The 21,543-nt window shown below is 41.3% G+C and overlaps 1 protein-coding gene across 2 annotated transcripts in view; it reads left to right on the forward strand.

Moving 5' to 3' along the window:
- Positions 1 to 20,465, forward strand: part of krt222 (keratin 222) — a 29,158-nt gene extending 8,693 nt beyond the window's left edge. For both annotated transcript variants that reach the window (XM_026169738.1, XM_026169739.1), the window contains 7 exons: positions 3,729 to 3,882; positions 5,028 to 5,324; positions 8,978 to 9,103; positions 10,793 to 11,013; positions 13,773 to 13,993; positions 14,949 to 15,051; positions 18,819 to 20,465. In XM_026169738.1, the coding sequence (XP_026025523.1) occupies positions 3,729 to 3,882; positions 5,028 to 5,324; positions 8,978 to 9,103; positions 10,793 to 11,013; positions 13,773 to 13,993; positions 14,949 to 15,051; positions 18,819 to 19,032 (1,336 nt within the window). In that variant the 3' untranslated portion in view covers positions 19,033 to 20,465. The remainder of the gene's footprint in view (positions 1 to 3,728; positions 3,883 to 5,027; positions 5,325 to 8,977; positions 9,104 to 10,792; positions 11,014 to 13,772; positions 13,994 to 14,948; positions 15,052 to 18,818) is intronic.
- The last annotated feature ends 1,078 nt before the right edge of the window (positions 20,466 to 21,543 follow it).

Here is a 21,543-nt window from a genome sequence, read left to right on the forward strand (position 1 = left end):
GAGACAATATAAATAAAATATACGAAGGGGATAAATAGAATAAATAGGAATAAAAATAAAAATACAAGTGAATTGCACATTTCAAGTATTGAGTCTATTGCACCGAGTCTCTGGTATCACTTCCAGCTGATACCAGAGACTCCAGCCCCTGGTTAGACACTCACTAGCTATTCTTAGAATTGCTGTTTGCATTAGTCAATACTTGACCTTCGAGTGACTGGGTGGGGTTAGCCATATGTTTGTATGTGCTCTGATATTTTTAATAATGAAAATGTTTCCTACAGAGAATTTTTCTCCTGCTCTTTGTAGTTTATTCCAGGAACTGGATCTTTGATGTGGCTAGGGTAATGGAAAGTTTTGTGGTCTGATTTTATTTGTAATTATCCACTTTTAACCACTACATTGTGATGTTGTGCAGTGAACCATTGCTGTAAGACTTAGAGCAAGATTCAGAGATATCCTCAAGTATGTGGTTTGATAACAGAACAGACAGGCAAACTTAATGCTTTGAAGGATGTTTAAAGCTCACATACTGTCTCTGTGATAGTGAACTCTGAAGAACTCTGAATTATGGCATAAAGATCTCATATTCATAAAGATTAACATGAAATCATAAAGATTTCATATTAAAACCCCTTTTTGAATAATTTTTAGAATATCTGTCCAAGGCAAAGAAAACAGTATAAGACTTTGGATTCAGGAGAGAGACACTATCTCTACTTTTAAGATGAGGCTTAAAACTGGTTGCAGCAGATGACCCACCCCTCCCCTCCCTTAGCGTAGTTCTGCTGGAGGTTTCTTAAAAGGGAGTTTTTCCTCCCCACTGCTGCCAAAACGCTTGCTCATAGGGGGTCACATGAATTTTGGGGTTTTCTCTGTTTTCTTTGTATTATTGCAGGGTCTTTACCTTGAAATATAAAACACCTTGAGGCAACTGTTGTTGTGATTTAGCGCTATATAAATAAAAGTAAATTGATTTGAGTTGAAAGCTGTAGATAGGATGTGACTCAGTCTTTAAAGCTTGAAGGAAGCAACTACAGTTTGTCATGGCATTGAGTCTGTGACCCAGTGTTTTGTGTTTGATTAAGTTATATTCCTTGATTATTTGTTATTCATGGCTGGGTTTGTGTTTATACTATATTTGTTGTTCTATCTCCTAGTTTCGCTCACTGTGTCTTCCCTGTGTTCCACAGTGCATCATGTCAGTCATGTCTCAGTGTCTAGTCCGTGTCTCTGAGTCTGCGTCTCTGCGAATGTCTCATGCTTCCTGTTTTACTTTGATAGTCCTTGTCTTATGTTAGTGTATTCTGCTTTGCTTCCTTTGTCTTATTATGTCTGATTTGTCCCAGCTGTGTTCCCACCTGTTCACCATCCTCTCATTGTCCTGCCTGTGTATTTAAGCCCTGTGTCTTCCTCTCTGTGCATTACCTGTTGCATTTCTCTGTGCTCCAGGCTCCATGTCTCAGGTTGTTATGTTTCATGTCCCGAGTTTCTAGTCCCAGGCTTTTGTTCCTTTGTATCACTTTAGTTTCACCCAGTTTAGGTTTTGTTTCAGTTTAGTTGCTGCCATGTTCAGCTTTTGTTTGTTTCGTTTTCCCCACTGTAATTAAAGCTCACTCGCAATACGTCATTTGTCAGTGCCTGCACTTGGGTCCTTTCTCAGTTCAGTTCAATTCAATTTTATTTACACAGCACCAAATCACAACAACAGTCGCCTCAAGGCGCTTGATATTGTAAGGTAGCCCCTACAATAATACATACAGAGAAAAATCCAACAATCATATGACCCCCTATGAGCAAGCACTTTGACGACAGTGGGAAGGAAAAACTCACTTTTAACAGGAAGAAACCTCCAACAGAACCAGGCTCAGGGAGGGGCCACAGGGCCCTTCTGTGGAACTAGCTCCCTGTTGATTTTCATCTTTTGTCCAGTTTTCTTTCCGTCGAACCAAATGAATTGTGGCAGAGGATTTAACAGGTTTCTTTCTTTTAAAGGGGAGTTTTTCCTTCCCACTGTCGCCAAGTATGTCACCACGGGAGGTCGTCTGATTGTTTGGGTTTTCTCTTTATTATCATCGGGTCCTTACCTTACAAACGCACCTTGTGGCGATAGATTTGATTTCACGCTATAAAATTAAAGTTGAATTAAATTGAATTGAATTTACTTTTGTCTTTAAGTGTGAGGTGGGAGCAGTTAACTGGTTCCTGCCTGAGGATCTCGGGCCATGCACTGGTTGGCACAAGGTTCCAGTGTATTCTGGAACAAGGCCACAAAGAGCTTTAAGAGTAAGAAGCAAAATCTTGGAAACAATTGTAAAACTAATGAACAGCCAGTGTAGAGTCAGTAAAATCTGTGCAATATTTTTAGACACTTTCATTAGTTCCTGAAAAAAGTCTTACTGCTGCATTTTGAGTGATTTGAAGTCTATTGATCGATTTTTGATTAATAACTTGTAAAAGAGCTTTACAATAATCTGTCCAAGAGGAAAAGCTGAGTGCTAAAACTCAGTGTGGATTATACCGACCCTCAGGTGGTAGTACCAGGGATCGGGTGACCTTATTTACATGTTTCTCAAAAATGCTTGTCGTGTTGTCATCGTCGCCCTCTTCTTCCTCTTCCTGCCTGGTCTCTTTAGGGATCATCTGTCTCTGTCTCAGCCTGTCACATCAACCTTCTCTGCGATCTTCCTCCATGTTGTCTGGACCAATGATGAGAATTTCTGGGGTGTTTTCTTAGTTTACTTTCAAATTGCCCTACTCAGTCATTTCAGTTGCTAAATTAGCTCGGTCTCGAGCCGGAGCGATAAATAAAACATGACTTTGAACATACCTCCGCTGCAAAATTGCCAGACTACTGGCAGATTCAAACCCAGATCCTTCCTCTTGTGAGGGAGCATTGTTTATCACTGCGCCACTTTGGACCCTGGCATGTCACAAACAGTGCATATGAGCATTTCACTCACAAATCCAGGATTAATCAAGATGTTTTTCACCAGATTTACAAGTTGAAATAAAAATGACACATTTTTAACCTGTTTACACTTCTCTGAAGCAGTTAACTGGAAAAGCAAAGGTTGAATCTTACAACACAGATTTCAATACAAAGGTCAAACATTTGATGCACAGTAGCGATCAAACCTCAATTTAAATGCTTGCCACAGTGTGAGCTGTGATCCTGTGGTGAGTCCTGAAGGTACTCCAGGTAGGCTGCAAGCAGTGATTTATAATAAAACACAAAAAGCTTTTGACTTTTTGTCATCTATAAAGTACCTTTCAAATGTTTTAAATTAGAAGATTATCTAAAAATCACAACTAATCAAACAAAAACCTGGAATTTAACTTGAATCATTATTCATTAATTTTAATTCATGTGGTGTCTTTCATCTTATTCTGGTGTGTTTATCAGCTTATTCCATTTTATTAAACATTGGCTGCACATGATCTGCTAAACTTCCAGTTTGAACTGAACCAGATTAAAGCAGATGCTACCCTGGACTGGTTTTGCACCAGTTAGATGTTAGCTGGTCCTCTAATCAATCATAAATTGCTCAGCAGGCATATTTAGTTAAGGTTGAAATTAGGATGAATTCATATTTTTGTAATGGCCTCAAAAATGCAAGTTTTCCCCCAGAAAACAATGTGAATGGATGCCGGGTGGTTGGTGTGTTCATGCATTTTACTGTTTAAATAATAAAACTAGGTCGATATGTGTCAATATCCCCTCGCAGGTGCGAGACCGAAGAGAGGAACACCAGGCGTCTGGAGGAAGAGGTGGCTCTGCTCAGGGAGACCAAGAGGACGGCAGATCACAGCAGCATGATACTGCATGCAGAGGTTCACCGCTCCATGACAGAGCTGCAGGAGATGCACCGGGAATTTGAGGTCATTAAATGTTCTTCTGTCTTGCCTTCTCATTCATTTGTCTTTTTAACTTTGCTCTCTTTTCTGTCCTCCCGTGCTTTTCCATCTGCATGCACAGTAGTAACTGTGTTCCAAAGTAGAAACTAGCTCACCCCTATAACTTCAGCGAGAACATTCAGGGTCCCTGGAGGCTGCAAAACTCAGTAATTCTGAGACAGAGTAGAGGAAGAAGAAGCGAAGAGGCAGGAAATTACAGTACCTGCATGTTTGGAGGAATGAGTTGACATTTTCTCGTTGGTGCTGGATTCAAACTGTCATCTTGTAGTGGCTGGAAAAGAGAGCAGAAACCAGCCCCTACAAGTCTATAACCAGTTTTCACACGTTTCCACTGCAAAAACATTGTGGTGCCAAAAAGCTGCCATCGGCATGTAACAAACTTAAGGCCTTTGAAGCCTTTATTGTCAGTGGCTGTGGAAAAGAGGTACATGATGAGGCACATTTTCAAGGGACTGTCTATTAACTGCATCTGCTGTCTCGATCTCTCACATTAAAAACAGGATGAAAAACAATTTCCACACAGTCTTTGTTTGTCCCTTCACTCTGACCTCCACAGATGTGCTCCTCTCGTGAACGCTACATGACCCTTAAGTGGTTATGATATATAAAATGTGTGTAATAGTCCTATTTAGATCTCTAATTATAGGAATACTTGTTATAATAACACGTAAATTATAAGTGATCTGTTCCAACCTCGACATAATAGTCCTGTAATGACTGGGTGTGCATGAGCACTTTTTTTCCTTGTGTGAGAAACAGCTCACAGTGACCTCGTCCGTCCCTCCTCCATCTTTTCTTTCCTCCCTCCTTATCTTCATTTTCTCATTCCTGCTGACTAATACTCCCCTCCCTCACTTTCAGGATCCTTTCATGCACACACATATGCATAAATGTGGTATTGATCCCTGCTTACTCTTCCTCTCCTTGTCTCTCCACATGTGTTCCCACTTTTTTCTCCTTTGCATTTTACTCACCTTTTTCATTCAGAATTTATTTTAATCCAACTCTCATCTCTCTTTTTGTCTCGCCTGTATTTTTTACCATCCTTCACCCTCCCCTCTCTCTCTGCTCCCTTTCTCTCTCCCTCCCCCTGGTTGGCTGTTTTGCAGGCAGCCCGGGCTCTGCAGCTGCAGCGGGCCAGCTCCTGTGATGCTCTGTTAGCGACGGCCACGGCAGCAGCAGCAGCAGCAGGAGGAAGGGAGGAGGAGGATGGCACAGGGATGGAGCTCACCCAGCTCCTCGACCGAATCAGAGCGCAGTGCGAACAGAGCAGACTCCCCAGCCCGGGGGAGAGACACCTCGGCCTGGGCGCCATCTCAAATCCAGCCCCCGGCTTGGTCGGGCCTCCTCATGCTGGAGCTGGAGCAGCAGCAGCATCCAGAACACACAGAGGAGCCCTCAGCGAGGTACGCATCCACTCTTACACAATCTTCACTTGTCTTTTCTGAGGACAATGGTCCTGATCTGTGCCGGTCCGACACACCCTCAGGACCAACTCCAGGCTGTCCCACAGGCAGGGTGATGCATGTGCCCCGCTGGTATTTGTTGACTGGGATAAAAAGCTTGAAACCTCTCCTTCCTTGCTATATGGCCTGTTTGTGTGCAGATTGTGTGTTTGTCTCCTTTCTCTCTTCATCTAAACACAGTAGTGGTGGTCTGTGTGAATGATCCCTCACCTTCATTAAATATTTACAACCCAAAATACAACCTAAGCATCCTCATCCTGTGTCTAGTAATAGCAGCTTTGTTTTGTTTTGACGTTTCCACTCTTATTTTAGCTCAGCTGGCCTCTTTTCTGGGAAAAACACAGTCCAGAAGCTGTTTATTATTCCACAGCACCATGACTTTGGTCTGACAGCAACAATAAAGTGCCTTCACCAAGGGCTGAGAGCGACCACGGCACTAAATCAGGGCAGGTTTTATTAAATTCTGCTGTTTACATCAGACCCACTAACAGCAGCACAATGCAGCAGTCAAGAGCTGACAACACGGCAATAAAAAAATCATTCAAAGATTCAAAGACTGCGTTTGGCTTGTTTCAGAGGAGTTCTTCTTTTCCTCTAATCTGTAGGAATTAAGGCAAGGGACGTTTGCGTAGCTAAAATGAATTGTTTTGTGGGGGTCGTGAGCAGTTAATATACTTTAACTGATTTATCAATACATGGACAACTGCTTCTTGTTGTCCTGTTATGTGTGGATGTGGACTCCAGAAGTCAGACTAACACACGGGCAGGTGGAAAACTCAAAGAATACCTTTAATGAGTACGTGTAGACAGTTCAAGGAAAACAAAGTCCAAAAGGTAACTAAATCCAGAAGGAGGAAAAAACAAACCAACCAGGAAACAGGACAGGAAGGAATAACAAATGCACCGACAAAGGACTGACTGGGCTTGTACACACACTGAGGGATATTGGGAATTGGACACAGCTGTAGGAAGCACAACAAATGGGGAAGATGAGACGAGGGGAAGTAAAGTGAATGCAAGGCACAAGGACAGATGACTTATCAAAATAAAAAAGGAGGTGAAATAAAACTGAATGGGGAAACAGACACAAATGAACACAATACGGGGGAATTACACAAAAGTGTGAAACTAAACTCTAAACTACCAAAAACTGAGAATGGAACTAAACTGAAAAATATATAAAGAACAGTAACCAAAGATTATAACCAGGAACTAAGGAACAAAGGAAGACTAAGAATTGCCAGAAGACATTCAGATAAAACATCTGGACTTCTTTAAGTTGCTTGAAGATGTTTCACCTCTCATCCGAGAAGCTTCTTCAGTTCTAAGGTCAAATGGTGGAGAGTCCCAGATTTGACCTGGTGGGGAGTCCCACCATTTGACCTTAGAACTGAAGAAGCTTCTCGGATGAGAGGTGAAACGTCTTCAAGCAACTTAAAGAAGTCCAGACGCTTTTCTTTGCAAGCTCCTTTGACCACGATGAGCTGGATGACTGAGAACCTTCACAGACATTCAGATAAAACAAAAATACAAAATCTATAAACTTAAGACACTCCGTCCGTTACCCAGGACCACAACTCCCTGTACAGCATTAGGAGCCTCTGTTTGTATTTTACCTGCTAATTAAACTAAGCAAGCAAAAATATTAGAAATTAGGATAGATTATTTGCCAAATATGTATTTGGCAAATAATCTATCCTAATTTCTGCACCTCTGCCGAATAATTATCTGTTTTAGATCTTAAGTGCACACACCAGAGTTTACGCTCTGTGTCTACATTGTGAACTGCCTGGTTCTGGAGATTTTAGCTGAGTAGACATCAGCATTTGCTTCTGCACACTGGACAATCACTTTATGGTGTTCAAAGTGCCAAAAATGACATAAAAAGCGCAGCAGTAATAGGTTATTTCAGAGACAGTAATCTGGTTGCTGAAACAAAGTATAAAGAGCTCCACAAGACAGAAAGATAATATAATAATATGTAGGTTTAATTTTAGGAGGAGCTGTCTGGATACCGTGTAAGATTATACAGAGCAGCCTCGTTGTCCCCGGGAACTTTTACAATGTTTACCTTATGAAACGTCAAAGTCTGAGTGCAAAATAGACTAAAGAATCCAAACCTCCATCCATGCGTGACTTCTGTCATCACGTTCAATGACAGTAAAGCTCTTTAAGCTTAAAGGCGCCAATTGGAGTTGTCTCTGAACAAACAAAAGTTTATATTTAGATTTTCTTAAAAGCCTGGATTGGAATCGCAGCAGATGCAATTCAAGCTTTGTATAACTGTAATAATGTCAAGATGATGTCATATTCTGCAGTTTTCTTGCTACTGGAAATGAAGATGAAAAGACTTTCCATAGTGCTGTATAAGTGAGGAGAATGTGGTGCACTGATGTTTCACGGTATGCAAGCGTGAGTCTGACCAGGCAACGAACAGCATTATGCACAAATTAAAAACATAACAGGATGAAAAGAAAAGCAAAAACAGGAATAAGAACAAAAAACTGTAGAATTTTAAAAAATGTACCGCATACGAAAGCAGATCAAATGCAAATATTTACCCAAACACATGTCAACAGTATATAAAGCACACACATGAATGAGCTGTTCCAGAACAATAATGTTAACCCAGTGATATAATACACATAATAATTTAACTCCAAGAACAGATTTCAGCGTCAACATGCTCCACATATAACGGCCCCATTAATAACTCACTGATATGTTCTTATGTAATATAACACAACACCAACACAACCTCTTCTGTAAGAGTTTTTGTTTGGATTTTACTTCTAGTGCTTATCTTCTGTTGGATATAGATGATATATGTGTATGATGTAGGTGTCATATATAGCTCGTTTCAAGTGTATGCTCAACTTTCAAATAAAAATCTATGTATATGCAAGCATATGTAAGGAGTCCCTTTTAAATCCACTGTCAGGTCAGGTCTTGTTTGCCGGTGTTATCATCAATGAGCTGCTGATTTCAGCTAATATTGCCCTAAATGAATGTCTCCTTGATTAAAGATCTTTTTTTAAATTTGTTGCAACTGATAAATGGAGTCAGTGAAGTAACAAATTATACAGGAAGTATCTTGCGTAACTTTGTTTTATCTGTCAAAATATTGTCATAAGTGCTGAGACAGCTTCACCGCTCTGCTGCGTTTTAAAGGGGCGAGGACGAAGGGTGTGAAACGCCTCACAGCTGTACAGTGTGTGGACAGCTGTGTGTACACGCTGTCTGTTTACCTTGCACTGAAACACACATCACCAAAGGCACCACCTGTGACTGCTTCGCCTCTGTGTTGTCTGACGGTGCCAGTGGGAAAAAGTACTTACTCATGAGGTGTGTGTGTGTGTGTGTGTGTGTGTGTGTGTGTCATTGTGTGAACAGGCCTCTGTTTCGTTTACATAGTACAGATATTAAACCCAACAATTGCATCTCATCAGCTACTTTACATTAACACAAATATGAAACCACTTGAGTGTGTTCTATAAGGGAAAACTAGGTAGTTGTGTGAGTGTTTGGCGAAGAGGGTGGTGGTGCTGGGATTCACACCTCTTTAAACATCTGGCTCCCCTCTCGTTGTGCAGGAGGAGGCAGCGTGGGCGCAGGTGAGCCTCGGCGGCGCCGCCCTGAGGGAGGCACGGGCCGAGCTAGCCGAGGCCAGGAAGCAGTGGCACTCGCTGCAAGTGGAGATTGAGACCCTACATGCTTTGGTAAGAAAAAACAAATATCTAAAGTTATCATTCACACTGTTAACACTGCTTCAACACCACACGGCAGACTGCCTGTGAAAAGACGACAATAACAAGAAAAAATACTGTTTTTGCGTAATGTTTCAATTTAGCAACTAAAGGGAGTTTTAATACATCTGTGCCAAGATATACATAAGGTTTCTATCTTTCAATCACAGATACTTTATTATTATTATTTCTTCATTTTCAGAGCTGCTTTCATAAACATTGTGTAACTGATTCCATAACTGCAATTCATGGAAAATCTAAGGAATGAAAACTGGAATAAAAAGAAGAAAGTTATGAATATTAAAAAAAACTCATTCAGTTTAATTTCAGTTCAGTTTATTTAATTCCCAACTGCTGCTTTAATACAATTTTACATTATGGATGTGAATGAACCCACGGAATTAGAAAAAACCCTCTAAAGATCAGACAAACCCCTGTGAACTGTGGGTTGGCAATGGTGGGAAGGAAGAACTCATTTTTAACAGGAAGAAACCTTCAATAGAACGAGGCTGTCATGGTTGGCTGTGTGGCAGGCAGGCAAGCAGGAGTGGTGGACCCAAAATGCAGAACTCAGACACGGAAGTGAGACTTAAAGCGCAGCTTTATTGCTTGGAGAAACCTCGTACAAACTAAACTCACTAAAAGAAAATAAAGGTCGTAATAGTGGAACTGAGGACTGAAACACTAGAAAAGAAACACGGAAGCAGAACACACAGCTAGTTGAAGGTACGATACTAACACAGAGAAACACAGGGCTTAAATACACAGACGGCAGTAATCAAGGGATGAGAGACAGGAGGGGAACACACCTGGGAGAAATCACAGCTGACGAGACAGGGAAACGTAAACTCAGCACACTCACATAAGACACGGACCTTCACAATAAAACAGGAAACTCAGACACATGGAACCAGACAAGACGCTGAACTGAACAGACAGATTCACAAACAGACGGGGAGACACCATAGACAGACAGAGATACAGACTCAGACTCAGAGGCAGACCGAATATAACACGTAGAACTCAAACAATAATAATAATCATGATAATAAACTAGAAAATGATAATAATAAACTTAAAGCGCTGGGTCACTGACCCAGGACCATGACAGAGGCTTAGGGAGGAAGAGCAGTCTGCTATGAACAGTTTGAAGGTGAGGAGACAAAGAGAGGAGCATAGAAAGACAAGAACAGCATAAAACAAGGATTAAACTGCTAGTCACCTGATCCAGTCCTAACTAAGTTTTTAGCCTTGTCAATTTGATACACTAGTTAACAAAGTGACCTTTCGTATGCCCACAGAGCAGCGTAACATTTCCTCTTCTATGTACAATGCTTTCTAGAAGCACCTAATTATTAAGACTGGGAAAAGAGTCATGACTTTAATTTTGCTGGTTGATGATAAATTAAAAAGCTGCACAGAATCCCCCTTAAATTTAAAAACGCTGAGTTTACCGTCGTCTAACCGCTCCATCTGGAGAGCTCTGAGCGCTAAAGCGTTTCGATTCATTGTTGACACTAAAGTTTTAAAAGTCTTGATATATTTAGGTGAATTTGTAAAATTGTTTTATTTAATATCGTTTTGTATTCACTGCATTCCTTTTTAAGAAAACAAAGACCATCAAGTCATGATCCAAACAGGTCTTTATTCTCTGGCGTCTAGGAGAAAGGCCTGGAAACGTCCCTCCAGCACACCCAGAGGCTCTACTCCAGCCAGCTGCAGGATCTTTCCCAGGTGATCGCTGGGCTGGAGAGCGAGCTCGAGCAGGTGAGGAGCGGGTTGGCCACCCAGCGTCAGCGCCACAATCAGCTTCTCAACACTAAGATGAGGCTGGAGAGAGAGATTGCTACTTATCGCCGTCTGCTGGAGCGCGAGGAGGGAAGGTGAGCGCGAGACAAAGGGCGAGGAATCTTAAAAGAAGACAGGAGGGTTGTTTGAGCTGGAATTTTGTGGTTTTAGAGTTCTTCCTTGTCTTTACAGTTTAATGAAATGTCTTCCTTGAGAAAAAGAAAAAGATCGCGCATCAAGCAGCAGAGTCTGACAAACTTGGCACGCGCTTTAGTGCCGTGAGCAAGTTAGAAGCGTCATTGTCAGAAGTAATGCACAAAGTAAACAAAATTACTTCTTGTTTGTTTTCTTTAACTTGAGCTGTCAAGCTTTTATGAGTTGACACTTTCAAAGCTTAACCTTTATCTTTTGGATTATGTTGAATTTACCTGAATACAAATTCAAAATCCACAATAATTGCAAGTTGAGACGTACTCAGGCCCTGCTGTCCGCCCATACAACATAGTGGCACATAAACATTTCTGTTAAACTGAAATGAAGATGACAAACTCTCCGATTCATAGCCTGAAAATCCAGCTGTCTTTAATTACATGAGCTGACAGAATCCAGACAGTAGAGGCGTCTTTGTCTGGCTTTTTCTGCAAGCGCCAAGTTGTTTTATAGGGGAATATTCAGCTCACCTGACGGGGCCTTTAATTATCTCCTTCCATTTGGACGCTAGACTCTTCTGAGATGCTTCAACACATTTGCTGCATCAACCGCACTGCTGACGTTTTATAGCTAGGAGACATCACTTTGACTTTATGCCACATAGGTTACGGGCAGAGTGGAGTGCTGCCTTTGATTTGTCTCATCTCTTTAGATTAATGACGATGATGCAAGGACGGGCAGGACGCATATGAAATTTCTATTGTTTAGTCATATTTGAGAAGGGCGGCATTGAGTGGGATAAAACACAATAAAACAAGAAAAAATGAGAGAGCAGAGCATCTGCACGCATTAAAAACAAGTCTCACTGAAGCTTCAGCACATAAAACCGCTGAGGTTTGTGAAATGGGTATTTACCGAATAAAAAGCACAAAAGATGATTCTGAAAGGTCGCGCCACAATGCTTTTAGATCATCTGCTCAGTCCAGAGAATACATCACCATTGTCTTTTGCACCACACTGTGTTAATATCGCAGATGAATTGTTAAATAACAACAACAGAAGTCATGCTCGTGTGTCAGTGAGGTTGTAGGACACATTGCACTGTGCTGCATCATTTGGCTCCAACTGCTCTCACAACCTGAGCACACACTTTGGATGGTCTGTCCAACTCACTGTTAGCATGCTAACATCTGCCAACATTCACAAGTATGCAAAACACAAAGCAAACTTTTAAAATGATAGCGCAACGTTACCAACAGTAATGTCAGAAAAAGGTAGTTCTGCTGATAATAGTTCCCAAATTTCTAGAAACTGTGGCTCAGTTTCTCCAAACTCTGAATACAGACTGCTTTGTCAAAACTCCACACATCAAAGGCCTCAAAACAACGCTCTCTCTATTCAAACTGAATCCTCCCCCCAAAATAATACACACTGCTGTTCTATGCTTATGTCTTATAGAACATCAAAGAAACGCTCGTGTGGTAAAAACATCAAACCGTGTTTTAATGGCTATATATTTTTTAAACGACTTATTATAATTTCCAGTTCTTTTGATTCTCATATTCATCATCCGCCTTCCAAGTGTGACGTTACGTTCTTCATTTGTGCTCGTTTCACCCACTGAATTGTTCTTCCAGCGGAGTTTAAACAGGCGCAACATGAGCGAGGCTAATTGGCAACCAGGATGTTACATTTTGATGTCCGGTGTTCCTGCAGGTGAGCGAAGTGTGCAGAACGATGACATCTGAGTGAGACCGGGAAATGGGGTTTGAGTGATGTTACTGTTACACTTCATGAGCTTCGTGTTTTCCAAATTGTGTGCATAGTTGAAAATGAACCTCCAATTTGTAAGATTGGGGAAACCTGCAGTCGGCTGAGACTGAAGAAGTCACTTGGATGAGTGACGAAACGTTTCTCCCACTGAAAACTCTACGTCCAGATGAACAGAATCAAATTTTTTGGAACATCTAAAAGCAATTTTTAGTACGGATTAACATCTGAGGATTTCCTTTTTGACAGCCCTAAGAGAGGTGCTGGTTTGAGGCCTGGTTTTATGTTTGCCACGTGCTTGCTCTTAGAGGATTGTTTGGTGGGGTTTCTTTACAGTATAAAGCACCTTGTTGTGAATAAAATTCCATTCAGTTGTTTTTTATTAAACCTGTTCATGTGTTTCCAGTTGGCCAAACTTGTTTAAATTGATACCTTTTTTTTGTTGCCTTTTCTGTGTTTATCCCTCCCACAGTCTTCAGCTAATCTGCTTTTCGTTTCACATTAGCATAAAGGATGGGAATTTCCTGGGAATTAAAATGACATGATGAAAGCAGATGACTAAGAAGCAGTTGGGGTGGTATGGAAGTATCAAACGACTTGAAAATTAGTAGTAACTTCAGGAAGTTATAATGGCTTTAATTGGAGACAGACCTCCTGCCTGCATAAACATGTATTAGCAGTCGTGGCTTCTACATTACTGTGGATATGAACGCAGAGCGGAGAGCTAACGACCAGCAGTCTGGTTACAACCATAGGTGCTGTATCCTTCATTCTACAGAGAAGCGAAAGTAAAGAACTGTGAACTCATGATATGACAACTTGGTGTCAAACATGGAAACAATCAGACTTCAAGGGATATAGTGCCGCCACAGATCCCTCCCGCCGTCCGAGTCGTACATATATTACACATCTTTACGTCTTCATGTGCCTGCAGATACATGGGTCGTACTGCACAGCCGATGGTTCTGCGGCCATGGAGGTCTTCAGTCGTGGAGCCAAAGGAGAATGGACTTGAAAATGGTTTCAGTGACCTCGCCGTTACTCCAGACGAACCCAAGTCAGAGCCCCTCCCTGACATACCTTCACTCCTCCCAACAGAAAATGGGCTGAAGAAAAGCATACTGTACAGACAGCGAAGCCTGGTGATACTCACAGGTAAGACACACATTTACCTCGCTGTGCGGAGCAAACCAGTCCCTCTTTGATTTAAGGTGTCTCTCATACAGTGTGTCATAATTAAATGAGCCAATGTGACACATTAGGCCTTGTGCTGGCCCATGTGTGAGCCACCTCTGGCAAACCAGATCTGGGCCACCAAAGGGCCATCATTCTTTGCGGTATGTGCAAAGAATGTGTAAGCATATTGTGTGGGCCAGATCCGGGCCATACCAACTTTGCTATGTGGGAATAAGTGTTTTGTCTGCAAAATTGATGAAGCTAACAGAACTCGATAGCGTTACAATTTAGCTCTCCAACCCATTTCTTTTTAATTATGGTGACTTCTGGCTCCAGAAACCAACACAGTAGCTTAAATGCTAACACCAAAACCGGCAGGTAACGTCACAGTGGCTATGTCCATCTTTTATATACAGTGTATGGGCCTCATCAGAAAAATCAGCTGTGCAGCACTGAGTGGGACATCTCACATCATACTGACAGAAAGATAGCCACCATGTAGCCGCCATTCCTCCATTTTTCCTTTTTATTGAGCCAAAACCCTTAAAGGGACTTAAACACAGGACACCAGGCAGGCAGACGGGGAATACTACAAGAGATGTCAATGGACTCTAATGTACAGGGAAAAAATAGCAAAAAGCTCTGCAAATATACTGCGGGACATTTTGATTACTGTATAAATATAGAACAGGCAAATATAGAGTGTAACATGAGCCCGGTGTTATGTTCAGCTTCAAAGGAGAGGTTCAGGTAATTTCCATGGGAACAAATGATATGTAAATGTCTTTGGGTCGCATCGGTAATCTTATTTTTTGGCCAAAAAGCTGACGTCTCATCATTTCGGTGCATTCCTCTTTATTGATGGAAAAGTAGTGACACGCCTACTTGTTGCAGTCATTTCTTATTATGGTTTATCTTTAACGACTTCTCGCAGAGCCAGAACTAGATAAGGACTTGCCAATCTCCACTGTGAAGACTCAGGAGATCCTTCAAGGCAATGTGGTGCAAGAAAGCGCGGAGGGTCACGGCACCATTGAGTAAGTATTGATCGCTGTGCTCCCACTTGGCCTGCAGTCAGTGCTTCTGCTTGAGTGTGAAACCTAGGCATTTTCTAATAGTAACCGCTAATTACATCACACAGATAAATCCCTATTGCAAAAACATCTTACTCATGTAATCTCCTGAAGCTTTAACACATTTCAATTAGAGTCTTTATATTAGTTCACAAGCATGCAGTCATCATACTCCACTCCCCGGCGACGTCTAGGCGAACAGAAGAATTACCTTCACACATCGAACGAGTTAGGAGAAACAAAAACATTTAGCTCACAAGTTCCCATGAGTAATTCCTCACTGGGTTGCATGGGAATTCTCCTCCTTTAATGGCCTGTGTTTGATGTGGAGGTACTCGCCCGGTATGCATGCTTCAGGGCGTGACACCTGTTATTGTTGGACGAGACATGGGTGGAAATCTTTGTTCGTGCTTCAGGTATTACCAGACCGAGACACAGCCACGCATACACACTTGCATAATGTCCTCAGAGAGCCGCAGATGCAAAGAGACGCAGTTGCTCTGCCAGCCCAGCAACTATCGGTCATGTCCTCACACTTTCTCCTGAGTGCGCTATTGTTTGCTTCAAAGATCCTGTTATTTTCTACATTTTGCAGGTGACCGCGCTTGCCCACATCAAAGATGGACGACCCGTGTTTATTATTTTGTTGTGCTATTGCTGGGAGGGCCTCTTGCATAGTTTGACCTTGTTATTTTTTAATTAGACTAAACCTCGCCCTTCTTCCCTCTCTAAAGATAACAAGTAAGAATGCACCCTGCTGACTTATGTGTGCATATTTGATTGGCAAATAAGATTAGGCTGATGTCAGCAGCTGACTGTTGTGTCACATTCCAGTTTCATGCTGGTTAAATGTTCGAAACATTGTGTGATGAAGAGCTGAAAGACATTCCCACAAAAAATGGAAAAATGAACAAGAACTAAATAAAACTGTCTGTTTAAACTAATCAACTTTGTCAGGAGCAAAGGAAGTGATCGCAGTGATGTGGCAACAGCAGAGAAAGTCAATGACATTCAGTGACTGAAAGTGATGAAGGGTAAGATAACTACTGGCGACAGCTACCAACATCAGGAAAAGTGACTGATTGATATATGACGGGCTGTTGATACATTAGCGTAACCTAGGTGACCAGAGCCTGAAATATCCACTAGTGTGCGGCTCTTAACTTCAAAGCAGTGCACAGAGCTACTCCCTGAGTGAGGCGTCTGTCTGCAGTTACTGAGCAAACTGGTGTTTCGTCTGTAACTGCAGACTTCAAATTACTAGTATACTAGGAGATAATTGCCAAGACATTTTTAGATTAACAATCCATCAATCAATCACAGTGAACGATCTACAGACAACTATCACCTGATGTCTTTCACCCTGCTTATACACTGCCTTTTAGTGCATGGCTAATTTGTTTGACCTTACATAGAAGCTCATTTCTAGTCCAGGCAGACACTTGTTCCCAGCAGAAAAGCTCTGACAAACCTGCTCCATACTGCCTGATAAGACCAGACAGCCAAGGACACAATTAGGGAGTAGCTGGTCAAACAGTGAAGCAAGGGGCTGCTAGGAAAAAAGAAAAGGTGTAGATCAAACACAAAGCTGCAAGCAGAGTAAATATTACATTTCAATCAGGAGTGATTATTTCCATCTGATGTGGGAAAAGCAGCAGCGAGATCCCAGCGAATAAAAGAGTCTGCATCAGTCACAACAGACGAGAGATGGATGCAGATGCAAAAGCAACCGTGGGCAGGCTGAAGCAATTAAAAACATATGATCGGCATGGGATATCTGGGATCTAGGTGTAGTGAATTTTTTTTTTTTTTTTTATATGTGCTGGTTTCTTTTGTTTGGTTTTTGTTTTGTTTATCAAGACGAGCCCTCATCACTAAATTTGTTTTTCACTTTATCCAGAACATCTACAGATTTTAAAAGAGATCAGGCTTTCTCCTGGCAACCCATCCAAACAAGTCATACTTGTTTTGTCTATTTCTAATTGAACTCTCATGAACCTTAACATTCAAGTTGCTAACTGAGGCCTGTGGGGTCTAAACTGGAGCTTTTGTGTTTTTTGCAGCTTCTCTGAGCACTGCACGTCCGACCTCGGTGTGGATTCGCTGCGGCGTCCACTCCTGGGAAAACGGACAACGTTAATGTTTTCCACTTGTGAAAGTAGAGCAAAGGATTTCACATTGTTTGGAAATGGTGTGATAACTTTTCCCAGAATGATGGGCACCAACGATTGCTTGTCTGAGATCATTGTGGGCTTTCTTTGTCATTATGTTAACACACACATCATTGCTCCAGACCATCAAACTGTCAAAGCCTCTGCTTTTACGGCATCACTCACAACTGTGTTTGTAGAGGTGCTGATGATTAAATCAAGTGGATTTGATTAGCAGTAATGGGCTGTTACTTGGAAGCAGTCCTGTGAAAACTTGTCTTGATGCATGCTCAATCATCCAGGTGAGGAGGTCCCAAAAAAAAATCTGTTTATCTGGATGTAGCGTTTTCAGTGGGAGGAACGCTGGTTTGTCTGGGGAGTCAAGGAACACATTTACATGGAAATCGAGGAGGAGGCCTAAGGGTACATCTTTCACCATCTTACAATGCTGTGAATGGTGAATGGTGCATATGACCATTGATCAGTGGTCATGGCAATTTACATATTAATGATCATGAAACTGACCTCACAGTGTTGCTGGTTTCAGTCATTATGCAGATGTTCTGTTTATAAGGAAACCTGCAGTCAGCAGAGACTGAAAAGTCACTTGGATGTGTCATGAAACAACATGTCCAGAACAGAATCAACTGTTATTATTTTAAACCAATGTCAAATAATTTCCCTTTACTTTTGCATTAATATGCATTCTGAATTGTTTGAGTCTACCCCCGAACGTAAAACCCATATTTTAATAAGCTAAAACGACAGAAACGCTTAAACCATCAAAACTAAATAAAACTGACATGTTAAAATATTAAAGATGAAACTGAAACTATCGAACCCACTTTGGAAACCATCTGACACAAAAACAAACCAAAACAAACACACATAAATGTGCAACCTCTGTGTTTCAGTTTTCTACCACTCTGTTAGTTGACCCCGTTTCAGCTGTGACACACTTTAAAGTGCAGTAGTGGGCTGAGGCAAGGTCTCTCTCTCTCTCCCTCCCTCCCAGACAGTTGTATCATTATGAATGTGCAGACAAATTAAAGGAAGCCCCAAATAACCCTTAGCATGAGAGGATCCAGAGGCTCTGTTGTGCAGTTTCAGAGCAGTTTGCTGACACGGCTTGGGTCTACTTGTCTCTTTAAAAATGAAGGGTCACTGTAAATCAATGGAAAGCTGATTGACTGTCTCCCAGAATATCAAAAGCCTTCAGAAATAGTTTGATGAGGATACAAAATGATGTGTTATATCATGATTAAAATACAGAGTGAGGGCGTATCTTCTTTATGTTTCACATCATGTCTTATCAAAGGCTACATCTAGGGCAATTCAAGCTCAGCACATTTTAGCATCAGCGCTCTCCGTCGCTGCCCCCTGCAGGCTCTATCTGTCTCAGCAAGGATGAGAATGAATGAATGACACTTAGATGAAAAGACAGAATTTCAAATTCAAAGAGAAGATGAGTCATTGTACAAACAAAAGAAACGCAAAGAGCCCGATAACGTTTTTCACAGAATCTGTTTACAGTTTGCATATTCACCGTTTATTACCAACATCTCCAACGTCTCTCACCAGGACAGAGAAGATTGATAAGGTGATAAAGCAGTGGGAGGGCTCCTTCTTCAGGGGGAATCCCAAGCTGAGGAAGAAGTCCGTGTCGCTGCGCTTCGACCTGCACATGGCCGCGGCGGACGAGGGGTGCGCCCAAACTAAACAGGACAGCCTCCCCGACGTGGAGGTGCGTCTCATCATGAAGAGATCCCGCAGCATCCCGACCATCACGCAGTAACTCGGTCACCGTTGGGCCCGAGCTGACACTGGTTTGCGGTAACAGAAATAACATTTGTGCCACGACGGTGGGCACGTTACCACCCGTCACCATCGTGCTTAATCTGAATTTTAGCTGATGAGCTCCCATCAGATCTCATCTTTGACAGGACGATCATTAACCATCAGGCTTTTGTGGTGACCATTTTTATAGTGTCAGAAAGACTTACAGTCATTACTTCACAGAGGATAAGTATTTAATATGTAAAACATATTTCTGCGTCATCATTTTAGATGAAGAAAAGCTGTCTTTGAACACTTTGTTTCAGTTAGGTTTCACTGGATTAAAGACATCATAACAATGACTCTGCTTAACTACAGCATTTAACCCTGATTAGCACCTGGTACAGGAAGCTGAGAGCACAGGTAGACTTGGATGGATGGAGACACAGCACTAAGAGCTGCTGTGAACTACCTAAGAGTGGGTTTTCATGTTTTGGTAGATTTTCTGTGAGGGGCTGTATGAAAATTACAAAGTTTTGTTTTTTATTTGTTTTTTTGTAGGAATGACATATAAAATTTGTCAATGTCGCAGAATCGTTCAACTCCAGTCTGCATCTCAGAGCAGAGCAAAACATGTGTAAAAACATCAATAAATAGATCAGAATTGGAAAATTGATGGAAGAATTTGGGAAATTTTCCATTTTCCCTTTTGATATGTGCATCGGTGACCACGTGAAAGTTATTTTCCCATCAGATCATTAGCATTTAATTTAGAAGACAGTGTTAGTCTTTAATCCTTCCACCGTGAGGTTTCTGAACTGGGAGAAAATTTTATCTGTTAAAAAGTGCAATTCGCACCATTTTTCAAAAAAACGTACACACTGACCAAAGAAGCCGCCTGATATTATTCTGACTGAAATAAAAATGCAATCAAAGTGTAATTTAAATAGCACTTTTAAAATAGAGTTTACAAAGTGCAAAAGAAAAAATCTGAGAAGGAAAACTTCTACTGAAAGTCACATGATGGACGAAAGAATCACTGTGATGGCTTTCAAATGTTTCTCCTGCATTAGGTACCAATTCGTTTAACCTGTGGCCTAATCAGATTTTTAGGAGGGCCATCTGAGAGCTAAACCTACGTCTATTAACCAGCTGATATTCGTTAACACTGGATGGTTAGTAGATGGACATCCAGTCCCATCAGGTAACCTTTGACCGTGCAGCACACTTGAAAAAAAACAGAAGTTGACCCAAAGGAAGACCAAATGAACAGCCCAGTTCTTTATGGGCAGCCTCAAAGTGCTTTTCAGTTATTCTGTGTAAAAAAATGGATGCGTTAGAGGCAGTACTGAGCAGGAAGTGCAGGTGATCAGGTGAGAAATCAAAAGGTAGCGAATAAAACAGCGACAGGAAAAATATAAAAAGAATAAAAAACCCACAAATCAAAATTAATAACAAATACTAATGATGAATTTAAAAAATGAGTTTAAAAAATAATAAGAGATCATCAAATAGAACCGATTTAACAATTGTTGGACATATCAGACGGGTCCAGACTGTGGGGGGGCAAAAACAGAAAGACCAGGTCACCTTTGGGTTTCAGGTGAGAGGAGTCTGTAGTGAGGATGACTCTGAGGTGAAAGAGAAACAGAACAGATGGAAACAGAATGTTTGGGATTCCAGCACTGAGACGGGGGGTTAAAAAAGCTTGTTTGCAAATAGACAAATGTGCCACGATTCAAGAGGTCATCCTGAAAGGCGGAGTCCTGCTCAGATCACAGATTAATTTTTAAAAATTAATTAAAAAATGTAAAAAGAAAAAAAAAGGTTGATGGAAAAATCATTCTAACTAATCTAATAGATCTATATACATTTTTAAATGACATCCTTTATTTATCCCAATAAAAGACTGTAACATCTCTTTTTCAAAACAGCAGCAGATAGTTCAAACAAGTTCACGCAACTACAGATCATGCACAATAACAGGTCACATTTCAGTGCAACTTACTTCAATTTCCACATTATAACCATCTCTGACGATTTCAGGTACATATAACATCAAATATGTAGATGAGTGTCTTAAACTTTGCTTTTAAAGTAAAGCCTTGCTCCGTGTCCGCTAATTTTCATACAGTCCCTTCCTGCTTTGCACTGCAGACACTCACAGCACTGAAAGAAGAGTTTCTTTTACTCTGAGGGTCTTTTGTCATTGCGGTTAATCCTCTGTGTGGGGATTTAAAAAGAATACAATAATATATATTGCTATGGCGTTATTGTGTGATACTCACTGTGAACCAAACAGCAGTGAGAATTTAGATTCCCCGTCTTAACCAGAGGAGGGCAGTGTTTGTAAATAGTTACCACTGCAGAGTGTTCTCAGTGCTCCACTCGGTCCTGTAACACGTCCTGTTGCACCTTAGACTCAAGTTTTTATGCTATCTTTTGAGTTGGCACCAAAGATAAATATAAATATATATATAAAAGAAGCGGACCGCTGAGCTTTGCATTTGGGTCCCTTAAGATATGTTGA

Source organism: Astatotilapia calliptera, chromosome 6, assembly GCF_900246225.1.
Source record: "Astatotilapia calliptera chromosome 6, fAstCal1.2, whole genome shotgun sequence".
NCBI lineage: Eukaryota > Metazoa > Chordata > Actinopteri > Cichliformes > Cichlidae > Astatotilapia > Astatotilapia calliptera.